The sequence below is a fragment of the Borostomias antarcticus genome, assembly GCF_949987555.1.
Source record: "Borostomias antarcticus genome assembly, chromosome: 10".
Taxonomy (NCBI): Eukaryota; Metazoa; Chordata; class Actinopteri; order Stomiiformes; family Stomiidae; genus Borostomias; species Borostomias antarcticus.
In genome coordinates, this window is record NC_140243.1 from 4,499,361 (window position 1) to 4,512,115 (window position 12,755).

Sequence of the window (12,755 nt, forward strand, 5' to 3'; positions counted from 1 at the left end):
CCTTGTCTTTTTCACAGGGGTGAGTTGTCACTTTTCTCTGTGAAAATCTGGAGAACCTAAGAGGGCTCCTTGTTCTGAGACGATCTCCAGCGTCCGTGGCCTCTCGCCTGGCCTCCGCGTGCCGTGGCCTCTCGCCTGGCCTCCGCGCCCCACGGCCTCTCGCCTGGCCTCCATGTCCCGCGGCCTCTCGCCTGGCCTCCGCGTCCCGTGGCCTCTCGCCTGGCCTCCGCGTCCCGCGGCCTCTCGCCTGGCCTCCGCGTGCCGTGCAGCAGCAGGTGGCGGCGGGGCCAACAATAGCGCCGACGTGTCAGTTTCCTGATTCCATTTCCACGCCTTAATGGATGCGGCAGCCTCAGAAAATTAAAGACCTCGGCGGCAGCGCGGAGGGCGAACACGTCGGGCTGAATCAGATTGTGTTAAGACGTTTCATGCACTTACAGTAAGTGATAAATAATGTCCCTGCTGTCTGGGAGGGCCAGTAGTGAGGCGAGGGCGAGCGTGGTTGATTTTATCCAGGTGAGGGACCTCTGGGTAGGGGAAGTGACTCAGTGTAATGAATAGCACCAGGGTGTGCAGACAGTGGCAATGGAAAACAACACACAAGCTCAGGAGAGTTAAGAGGCTCAATGTGCCCCTGGTCACCCTCATGCTCCTACAGTAGTGCTTCTGCAGGACTGATAAACTCTGTCCTTCAAACAGAAAGGGGTTGGAGCGCTGGGAGGTTCAGACAGGTGTGATGAAGTTGCTCTTTGGTCGGGAACACAGTTGTTCAAAGAAGAAAAAGGTCCAAGGTTCTCTTCTAGCAAAAAAGTTAAAAGGCCTTTATAGAGATGGCTGTCTTTACAAAATCATAACCTACAGTGTTAAAAATAAGTTGGGGGCAACCCAAGTGTAGCGGCACAAGCCTTCCTCAGGGTGATATTGTAGATAAGGATTTCATAATAAAATAGTCATCTCAATAAAGACTTTTTAACTTATTTACCAGAAGAGTGCTTGGACTTTTCTTCTTCAAACTCAGTCCTTCCCTGATTACAGTCTAACCATATTATACAGGACACTTATATAAAATATATACTGTATGTGTGTGTGTGTGTGTTTGTGTGTGTGTGTGTGTGTGTGTGTGTGCATGTGCATGTGTGTGTGTATATAATATATATAATATATATTAGTATATATATCTAAACATAATAATAATATATAATGTGTGTATATATGTAATATACTGTATATGTATTTCTCCACTCCCGGTGTAGCGTCTCTGCATACCTCATATTCATCCTAACCCTTCCCCAACTATCCTCTGTCTCCATCTTTAATCTGAAGAACCAAGGTGAGAGATTCTCTCCTTCTCTGTTCCTTGTGATGGCAGAAGGTGAGCCTGTCGATGGGAAGCTGGTCCCCAGTGCTGTAGAAATGTGGCAGAGGTCATGACATGAGCTAAGTAAACAGATTAGAGTGTAATGGATGTGAGTTTACTGTGTGTCTGACTTAGTAGGGATGTAATCATGGAGAAAATGGGATTTTGCAGTAAGCCAGCGAATAATAGCCTCTGCTCACGCGTTCGCCATGCTCCGTCTATTCTGCCTCTGCGTCTCTGTTCTCACACACACACACACACACACACACACACACACACACACACACACACACACTGGCCCTTCTGGATCTGTCTGAGAGAAAACTATCTCTCTCTATCTCTATCTCTCTCTTTCTCTTTCACTCTCTCTCTCTCTCCCCCCCGAGCCTCTCTCACTTTCCCACAAACGCACACACATGCAAACACACACATTCTCTCTCTCTCTCACACACACACACACACACACACACACACACACACACACTGTAGACACATACAGTACATACAATCTCTCACACACAAACACACATAAATACACACATACCTGTACACACATACAAAATGTGTGACTCACTATCAACCTCGCTACTCATCATACCATTTAGCCAAGGGCTTTACTGTAATCACCACTCCATGTGTCCCACAGATCCAGACCCTCACTCTATCAGCCCACTACAGGAAGTCTGTACTATCAGCCCTCGATAGGAGGTCTACACTATCTGCCCACTATCAGAGGTCTGTACTATCAGCCCTCTATAGGAGACTATCCGCCCGCTATAGGAGGTCTATACTATCAGCCCTCTATAGGAGACTATCTGCCCACTATCAGAGGTCTATACTATCAGCCCGCTATAGGAGGTCTATACTATCAGCCCGTTATCTATACTATCAGCCGTCTATAGGAGGTCTATACTATCAGCCCTCTATAGGAGGTCTATACTATCAGCCCACTATAGGAGGTCTATACTATCAGCCCGTTATCTATACTATCAGCCGTCTATAGGAGGTCTATACTATCAGCCCACTATAGGAGGTCTATACTATCGGCCCACTATAGGAGGTCTACACTATCTGCCCACTATCAGAGGTCTATACTATCAGCCCTCTATAGGAGGCCTACACTATCTGCCCACTATCAGAGGTCTGTACTATCAGCCCTCTATAGGAGACTATCCGCCCGCTATAGGAGGTCTATACTATCAGCCCGCTATAGGAGGTCTATACTATCAGCCCGCTATAGGAGGTCACCGTTGGAGGTCTGTACTATCAGACCACTGTTGGAGGTCTGTACTATCAGCCCACTGTTGGAGGTCTGTACTATCAGCCCACTGTTGGAGGTCTGTACTATCAGCCCACTGTTGGAGGTCTGTACTCATCACAGATAAGGACTTTCCATCCAATAGTGCTGGTGAAAACAGAACGCTGCATCAACCACATTGAATTCCACTAATAAGCTCCCGCTGACATATTCAATAATATTGAGCCGATCATTTGTTTGGTTTGAAAACAAAAGTGTACCTGTTGTGCTGACTATGTCTGATCAATGCTTGGCCTGTGTAAAGTATTGATTGTATTCAAGGATGATTATTAACCCGCAACCCAAAAGGGCAATATTTAAATTTATTGATCACTGGATAGGCTTTTAATGTGTGTGTGTGTGTGCATGTGTGTGTGTGTGTGTGTGTGTGTGTGTGTGTGTGTGTGTGTGTGTGCGCGTGTGTGCGTGCGTGCGTGTGTGAGCATGTGTGAGCGTGTGTGAGCATGTGTGAGCATGTGAGTGCTTTGACAATGTTGGATTGAGAAGTTATGTGAACAGGCTCACTCGAACCAGTTGAAAAAATTATTCGAACGTACATTTCTAAAGTGGCAAAGAAGCACAATTCAAACGAGCCTCAAACATAATATCCCCAAAGTCTCTCTTTGCCTTGACGTAAGTACCAGTCACTGTAGGAAGACAGCAGTGAGGTATTTCTCCTTAACGTATTGCATTCCTGCATTGCGGCTTTGGCCTTGCTTATTGTTCCTTTTCATGGCTTCCTTTATCGCAGTGGCATACACTTTTTTAAACATGTAGGCACCACATTCTTTCCAGAAACACAAAGCGAGAGAGAGAGAGAGAGAGAGAGAGAGAGAGAGAGAGAGGGAGAGAGAGAGAGAGTCGATAGTTTACGCTCATGAGAAAAGTTTGATGAGCAGCCTTAAGGCCAGTTTATACTTTGTCATATGACACTTTTGAAAGTGTCGACAGACAGAAATGGCGTCACTGTCGACAATTTTTTTGTGTCGGATAGGGGTGTCTTGCACCTACCAAACTTCCTAATGTTGCAGACGCCGTCACTTTCGTCGCACAGCTGTGATGGGATAGCTAGACAGAAGGCACATTCGTTGCTATGGATATGCTTTGGCTTCCTTGGTTAGCAGAGATCCTAAAATAACGAAAGTTTCCTCGTCCATCTCTCGCATCTGTTGAACATGCAGGTCCCCTTGTATTGCTCTTGTTCTGTTGAGTGGACGAACCGACTACCTTCTCTTTCTTTACCTCCTCTCTCTCAACAAAATCAAATGTAAAATCTCTTCCTCCTCTTCTATAATCTTGTCTATTTCAGCCGCCGGCACCGGTATAGCGGCCATCATTTGCGCATGTAAACACTGTAACAGCCCCAAGTTTGATGTTGTCATAGAGACAATCAGCCACGCGTCTGCAAGTTACCATGGAGGTGATCTGAAGTATAAAAGCTAAATATCGGTCTACATTTTTTTGTCTATCGACAGACTTTTGTCGTATATCACTTGTCGACTGAGTATAAATTAAGCTTCAATGTTTCACACTCTGGAGGAAACTTGCAGAAGACCACGATCTGACCTCAATTGACTGCGGAACGATTTCTCTAAGTTAAATATGAGCTTTATTGAGTATGATCTCCTCTTTATTGAGTTAAGGTCTAGACTGGTGAAAGACGGTGGTCAGCAGAAAGAGCAGTGAGTGATACGCCTTCCTTCCCTCAGGGGCGTTGAGCTGCAGCCCACACTTCGGATTCAGAGCGTTCAAAGCACATCATACTCTACAGTTAAGGGCCAACGTTCCAGAGAACCACAAAGAGTGTGTGTGTGTGTGTGCGCATGCATATGTGTGTGTGTGCACTGCAGTGTGTGTGTGTGTATGTGTGTGTTTTTCAGGTCTAATGTGCTGGGAGCAAGAGATGAGGAAAGTAAAAGAAAGAGAAATGTGGCGCGAGAGATCGTGAGAGAGATGGAGGTTTGAGGAGGACTGCTGTGCATCTCTGAGCAGCAGTTAAACATGAGCACCTTGCGCTACGTGGACCGTCCATTAGTGGGGACATGTAAAGACTGCCCCGGTGCAGTGTGGGCAAGGCAGCCCCACCAGTAACGGGGTCATTTGCTGACCTACCTCTCTTTATCTGAGCATCCAGGAGAGAGAGAGAGAGAGAGAGAGAGAGAGAGAGAGAGAGCTCTGCTAATGTTCAGGCAGACAAATGTTCATGTGCAGCACTTAAGGGTTGAGTGCTGTGAGATAGAGAGGGCATGTATGGATGAGGGTGGGACAGCACAGGCATGCCCCAGACCCCATTAGAAAGTATTCAGTGGCGGGGGCTAATGCTACAGTACAGTAGTTACCATCAGCATGGCTAGCCTAGCACAGATGCTAACGCTAACAGCGATGTCTACTGCCCCTCCACAGAAAAGAGTGCTGCTCGATTCCCCTTAGATAACCTTCTAGGCCTCAGGCTACCTGTCAAGTCCCTCTCTATTTATCTGTAGCCTACTGTAAACTCAGCTCCAGTCACCATGCAGGGACCAGAGGCTGAGGTTGCTAGGGTTTATCGTTTAACGGTCTTTGGGGAAATGACTGCCGAATCTAGTAAAGGTCAAAACCCTTCACCAAAGTCTTAAAAAGTCAATTTTGTTTACAGTCATACCAATAGGTCAGAGAACACATAAGTCTTAAGATATAGGAGGTTCTTCTTCTTCTTCTTCTTCTTTTTCTTTTTCTTCTTTTTCTTCTTCTTTTTCTCCTTCTTTTTGTCAATCGAATTCAATGGTGACATCCACTTCTGTCTTTTATCTGTGAATTTTTGGATGGCTGAATATTCCTATCCTGGACCCAGAAGTCCTATTGCAGATGGGGTATGTGGTGGCAGTGGTAGCGGCAACCATGGGTGTCTATATAATGATCAAGATAAAGATCAACTTTATTGTTGCATGAATGGAAAATTTCTCTTGACCTTTCACCCATGCTGCAATCGTAAAAAGACAAGCATTCACATATAATACAGATGACAGATGATACCCCTATGAGGATAATACATATCCTTGTCTTCTCACTACTAATAGCTACCACTATTTAAAGGTTTTATTGGCACATGGGATAAATCAATTTAGTCTGCAGCGATGAACCCTGAACCTCCTCCCAGATGGACACTAGCTGCAGAACGTGGGAGGGGTCAGTAACTGTGTGTTCTTCCTGAGTCTCTGTTGTTCTCCTGGCTGTTCTCCTCCAGCATGTGGGACCCTTCCAGGCACAGCTGTCGCGGTCAGCAGCGACGTCCTCCAGGTTCTGATTTTCAATCAATCAATCAATCAATCAAAGCTTTATTTGTATAGCGTATTTCATACCCAGAGGCAACACAATGCGCCTTACAGAGAACAAGGGAGGTGGGCATACGACCCACCTCTACATATTCCAGAGGGAAGCAAAAAAACAGTATCACCCGGGGGCCAGATTAGTGAGCTGTAAAAATTCTTCCCTGACCCCTCTCAACAAGGCGATCGAGCAAGCTCCAGGAGTATGTTTGTCTACCGGCTAAGAACATTTATTTTGCACTTCCTTAACGCAATACTTCTGCAGTCGGTCTTTGTGTAAATATTTCAAAATGAGACACACGACACGATCACTCCCAAGTAATTCCCAGGATGTGCTGATGGCGGCGTCTAGTGAACGCACTCCAGGGACTCGATGTGGGGGCTGTAAGTTGCCCATGTTCCGCAGCTGTAAAGGAGGGTAGTGATGCAGACCTTAGAAGGAGTGATGGAACTCATTTCTTGCATCAATGTTTCCTAGGCGGGGGCAATATAGGCGCCTCTCGATGAGCCCTTGCAGCCGCATGGGAAGGGGGGGGACTTTCATGTGAAACATAATCATACTATTGTAGGTCCACTAATCTACATCTCTCATGGCACGGGTGATGAGCACATCTCTGATGTCACTGTGTCTCACTATAACATAGTCAGGTGCCAGTGTTGGGAGCGAGGGTACATCCAAGATGTCTCCTGCTGTAAGATGCTGTTAGTTATGATCAGGTTGTGCTCAGAATAGAGAGTAAATAAATATCATGCTATTTGCATTGGCCTGGTCAATACTGTAGATGTTTTACAAAACGTAGGGCTCATCCCTATATGCCCTACACCCTATGACGTCACTTCCCTTCGTAGTGAAAACTCTGAAGGGTCATCGAGAGAAGGGTTTCAAATAGCGCCTGTTTGGAATGCCCTTTGAAGTGCTTGTTCATGGCCGCATGTATATAAATAAGGCAGAATGTTGTCATGGCAACATTGACACCGGCCAACGATTTCCATATATTCATTGTAGCGGATTTAGAAACAGGTGTTGTTTTGATAAAATTACCACAGTAACACTTTACAATAAGGGTACATTAATAAGCATTAGTTAATGCATTATTAAGCATTAAGTTACAGTTAACTAATGTCTCTATTGACCATTTACTAATGTTATTTATGTTAACTAAGGTTAACTCACCTAACCCTAACCCTAACCTTAACTAAGGTATTCATTAACATTAGTAACCTAACCTAACCCTAAATAAGCATTAGTTAACAGTTAACTAATGTTTTTTGTGACCCTTATTGTAAAGTGTGACCATTACCACATATTGGGATTCTGTGGCCTTGGTTATGTTCATTGTGTGAATAGCCCTACGTTTTGGAACACAGACACACACTCCACTTCATATCCTGCTGTTCTGTCCCCCTCTGCCATTAAAACCCCCGAGCAAAGAGATCTTGTCACTTAGGGATCCGGTGAAGAGCTTTGTCCAGTGATTAGCAGAAGCGATCCTTGAGCCTCGCTCTCAGATGGCCGGGCCAGCGTGTAGCCTATAGGCACGGAGAAGTGTGGAGAAGCCATTTTTGACCATGGGGATACTGAAAGATTAGTCTTGTTTCAAAATGTCTCGGTAGTAGTGTATTCTGGTTGGCCAGTCCCACCTGGGGGGTACCCAGTAGAATAGAATAGGGGTACCTTCCAAAAAAATGTGTAGCCAATCCCTTCCTCTGTTCGAAAGCTCTCAGCCTGGTCTCACTCAGAGCAGCAATGTCGATGTTATAGCGACTCAGCTCAGCGGCAACCAAGGCTGTTCTCTGAGCTATAGAGCCATAGGGGGGGGTACGCTATCCCTAGCAGCACTATCTCCGCCATGCCGAGGTAAACCCGGTGGCGTGGGTGGATCCAGGACCCCCCCCCCCCATCTTGGCTGCAGGAGAACGCCGGGTCCTTGGTCTGTGATGGCGCACCTATTGGCGCGTTGCATTTCTGTCAGGGTGTGCTCCCTTAGCCCCGCCTCGGTCGGCTTACCCACAAGGCAGTGGGCGCTATTTACCCCTAATCGGGGCAATGGTTGGCGGGGGGGCCAGGGCGTGTCTGCGCGGTGGTGGGCCTGCGCGCCGCCGCATCTCTGGGGCCCACCGCTGTTCTGACATCACCGGGGGGCCGCAAGACAGGCGCGCGGTTACCATGTGTGGCCAGAGGAGGCGCTGTGGGAGTGTGGGTGGTGGTGGAGAGGCTCTGTAGCTGGCAGCAGGAGACGTACGCACTCGGCACCTCTGCTCACCCCCCTACGAGGGAGGCTAGCCAGCGGGGGCAAGCAGAAAGCGCTGTGAGCTAACTCTACAAGCACCTCTACACTGCTGCACTAGGCGCTTTACACACACCCTGTGGCAAGAGCCACACACACACACACACACACGCACACACACACACACACACGCACACACGCACGCACAAACACGCACGCACACACTAAACCAACACAGCAGAGAAGCCAGGAGCCCTAGCATAATTCAAGGAGACAGATAGTAATCAGGCAGAGACAGATGAGCAATAGAGAAAAGGAGTGGGCATGAGGCAGGGAGGGAGAGAATGGAGAGAGACAAAGTGGGTGGATGAGAAAAGGAGAGTGGGAGGCGAACGCAGAGAGAAGGAGGAGAAAAAACAAGAGCGGGAGCAGCAAGAAATTCTGAAAGACAGAGAGGCTGAGTTAACCTTGAGAGAGAGAGACAGAGGGAGAGAAAGAGAAAAACAGAGAGAGGCTGATGAAGGTAAGGACAGGGGACTCGGAGAGAGAGAGAGAGCGAGGGAAAGGGAGAGAGACAGGAGATGGAGGTGGGGAGAGTATGGGAGAGGAGTGCAGTGATCAGCGTCGGGCTTTGACCCCACTTAGAGGAGAGAGACGCTGAAAGCTTTCCGCCTCACTGAGACACCAGGTCGAAAAACAGTGTGTCACCGTGCAGCCTGCAGGAAGCTTGTACACACACACTCTGTCCCTCTCTCTCTCTCTCTCTCTCTCTCTCTCTCACACACACACACACACACACCATAGGCTTAACCTACAATAAAACATTGGCGGCATACATTAAAATGCACACAAAGTACTTTATTGTTACCATCTGCCTAGAGTTGGTGTGTGTGTGTGTGTGTGTGTGTGTGTGTGTGTGTGTGTGTGTGTGTGTGTGTGTGTGTGTGCGCCAAACTGAGGTTCCTGCTGAAGTCGGCACCTGCAGCTGCATTAAGCCACCAACCCTGCAGGCAGTGATAGATAGATAGATAGATAGACAGACAGACAGACAGACAGACAGACAGACAGACAGACAGACAGACAGACAGATAGATAGATAGATAGATAGATAGATAGGCAGACAGACAGACAGACAGACAGACAGACAGACAGACAGACAGATAGATAGATAGATAGTATATAGTATATCTATCTATCTATCTATCTATCTATCTATCTATCTATCTATCTATCTATCTATCTATCTATCTATCTATCTATCTATCTATCTATCTATCTATCTATCTATCTATCTATCTATCTATCTATCTCTATAGCTCCAGCTCCTCGTGGCCTTAGCCCATTAATCACAGACAGATGGACGCAGGGTGAGGATGACCGTCAGCTTGGGCAGAGTGTTTTTCCAACATCTGTTCAACTCGCCCTCGTGTCTTTGCCCATCTCCCAGTTTAGCCCACAAAAAACCTTCAGTAATTCTCTCAACCCTAGCTCACGCTCTTACCAGACAGCTATGGTCGCCAACCAGCTTTCTAAGTGCTTCTTTCTGTCTTGTTGACATCAAACACAGCCTAAACCCTTTGTTTTCATGTTTTACATGGCATGGGAGCATACTCAGAGCCATTATGACCAGACCAGGGTTTTTCATAATGTCACACGAATGCCTCTCTCCATGCATGAGAGCCTACAGATGCGAGTTGAAGACTAGCGTCGGGTGAGCTGTTTGGGAGGCCTGCTTTCCTTCATTGTGAAAGATGGGTGGGGTCTATCTGCTCCAGCCCGGATGCTGAGGAGAAAGAGGACAGACAACGTTACGTTTCTCTGGGCGACGATAGGCTACACTCTCCACAAGAGGGAGGCACTGCAGCTTGTATTGTTATTGTTGGTGGAGTCAGTCATTCAGCAGCCTCAGTACCAGACACCGAAGTATCTCCATACATTCGCTCAGCAGCAGCTTACAGAGAGAGAGAGAGAGAGAGGACAGAGAGAGAGAGAGGACGGAGAGAAGAGAGAGAAGGCTGCTACATGCTTCGGCCGCCCGTTAACTCGCGGGTATAGAAGCGGTGTTTTACGCACAGCGGCGGAATCGTTTTTGCAAAGATTCCCGAAAGAAGGATTTACAATGAATCTCGTCGGACTTTCTCTGGTGATGCTTTTGACGGTATTGCAGGTAAAAAAAATAATTATAAAAACGTATCGCGGAGTGTAGTGGTTTGTGCTGGGACAGGGGTCTAGCAGGCAGCCTGTAATCTCGGTTGGTGACAATGTTGAACTCCACTGTCATTATCATAACACACTGTATTTCAGTTGGATTGTTGGTCCGTTATATCCAGCTATTTGTTTCAGTTGTCGATTTGGTAGGCCTATTCCACGATATTGAATTAAGCATGTTTGATCACACTTAAAACAGATGAATTGCTTAACGTTGCGCGCCCTAGGATAAATAAACAGCGCTCGCCCGGCAACTCTACCCGTTTACAGTCGAACATCTGCGCTTATTGTCGGGGCTGATTGGCAAATGTATTGTGTAATGATCTAGACAGCCAATTGAATCGTCTGCATATTTGGCTTCACTCTTTGTGTCCTGTGTTCTCGGTGTAGTACGTTTTAGATCTGTACACTAATTCTTTATGTAACGGGACATAGTGACAATCACGAAATGCGATGTAGCCTATACGTAGGCTAACTGTGCGTAGACCTTGTGATGTAAGTTGCAATCGGTCAGTGAATCGGACGTGTTGGCTATTCAGAGATGCGACAACCCTGCCTAACAATCTACGGACATTGAAGTAGGCTAGCCGCAGGACAATCGCCTATTTCCGTTGTGCACATCGGCTCAGAGGAAAGGTCGCCTGGATACACACATAGGCTCTCTCTCTCTCTCTCTCTCTCTCTCTCTCACACACACACACACGCACACGCACGCACGCACACACACACACACGCACACAAGATGCATACACGGAAGCTATCACGCGCACGCACACACACACACACACACACACACACACACACACACACACACACAAGCTGCCTACACACACAAACATACACGGAGGCTATCGCGCGCGCGCACACACACAGGCACTCAGAGAGAGAGAGAGAGGAATATTGTAGTCCGTCGGCTATATCATAGCCTAATTTTATGTTGCTCATCATATTACAGAAGAGGTGACCCGAGTTAGCTGCGGTGGCTCGGGTCAGTGCCCGTGCCCAGAGCCATGCTGTGGTCTAGTTTTGGTCTGACAGTCAAATCGCCAGAGCTGTGTGTGTGTGTGTGTGTGTGTGTGTGCACCGCCTGCTGCTGGTCTGTGATAAGATAAAGTCGTTGGCCAGATTTCGCACGCTTATCAAGAACGGCTTCGGTTTAATTTCAGATATGATGCTCAGCACAGGTTTTTACATAGCTGTGATATCTGAACCCTTTGTTTTATGTAGGTCTAATCGCCTATTGAATGAGGCGGATGGAGATATTAAGGAGATTTATTGAGGAAACATTAAAATAGGCTACATTATATTCTGATGTCAAATATAGTGAGTTGACCTGCTCAGATACTGGTGGTAAGAGGAGTAATGATTAGCTCAGCAGAGTGCATAGACCACAGATTCTTGTTCGATAAGGAAATAGATGAATGATTGAGGTGACATCATCTTGCTGAGTCTGATGGGGGTAATCTTGTCCCAGGCCTGTTTGAGCCAGAGTGGATTGTGGGATTGTGCCACAGGCCCACAGGACAGGCCAACGGAGAGATGTCAGATCTGGTGTGTACTGTGTGTGCTTGGTTGGTTAAATTATATCAACCAGCTCTATGTGCTATCGCCTATACATGCAGCGAACCTGTCAGATCTCTCCATTACTTTTAAATCACCCATCCACCCCCACCCCCTTTTTTTACACTACTTGTAAAATTAATTGCTTGAATATTATTAGGTGTAAAGGTGAAAGGTGGAAGGTAAAAGCTCACTATACACATGCAGCGCTTTCCCCAATCCAGCCCTGCTGGAGCAGTTGGTTAACCTGAGGGGTGGACAGGGTGTGTCGGCAGAAGTGGGGGTTCAGACTAATCATGCTAACCCTTGGCCTCATTACTCTAATCACCGGGCTGCCGACAACAACAGCTGCTATTGTGCAGCTCTACGGGGGGGAGGGGGGGCGGGGGGCGTCTAGACACTAGACTACCTATTATGGAACATGACTGTGTGTTTATTTTAGATATTAAGTGATGAATAATGATTTTGGTTGCATACTCTGCTACCAATAGTGACTGTATAGCTATTAAGATAGACAGACAGACGGACAGATAGACAGACAGACATAATATTTTAAACATCTCCAATGGGGAAATGCCCTTGTTGTAGCACATGAGCACCATTAGACACACACAGCACAATAAGGCCGTTGTATTGATCTGAGTTACTTGTGTAACTTTTTCCTCTCTGGCTTCTCCCCGCTCTCCAGGTCCCCGTGCAAGCCAGAAGGGCTGTGGGGTCATTGCCAGGTGAGCAGGGGTCGTTGCCGTGCACACGGGGCTTCTCCGAGGAGGAGTACAGCGTCGCCGTGGACGAGGAGC

At 47.1% G+C, this 12,755-nt stretch overlaps 1 protein-coding gene across 1 annotated transcript in view; it reads left to right on the forward strand.

The window, feature by feature from the left end:
* Window positions 1-8,006: 8,006 nt before the first annotated feature.
* The window catches only part of LOC311313713 (cadherin-2-like), a gene marked incomplete at both ends in the record, with an annotated part of 45,796 nt that continues 41,047 nt past the window's right edge, over window positions 8,007-12,755 (forward strand). Inside the window, 2 exons of the mRNA XM_084443890.1 lie at window positions 8,007-8,156; window positions 12,644-12,755. The exon at window positions 12,644-12,755 is cut by the window's right edge and continues 27 nt beyond it. Coding sequence (XP_084300016.1) covers window positions 8,007-8,156; window positions 12,644-12,755 — 262 coding nt within the window. The remainder of the gene's footprint in view (window positions 8,157-12,643) is intronic.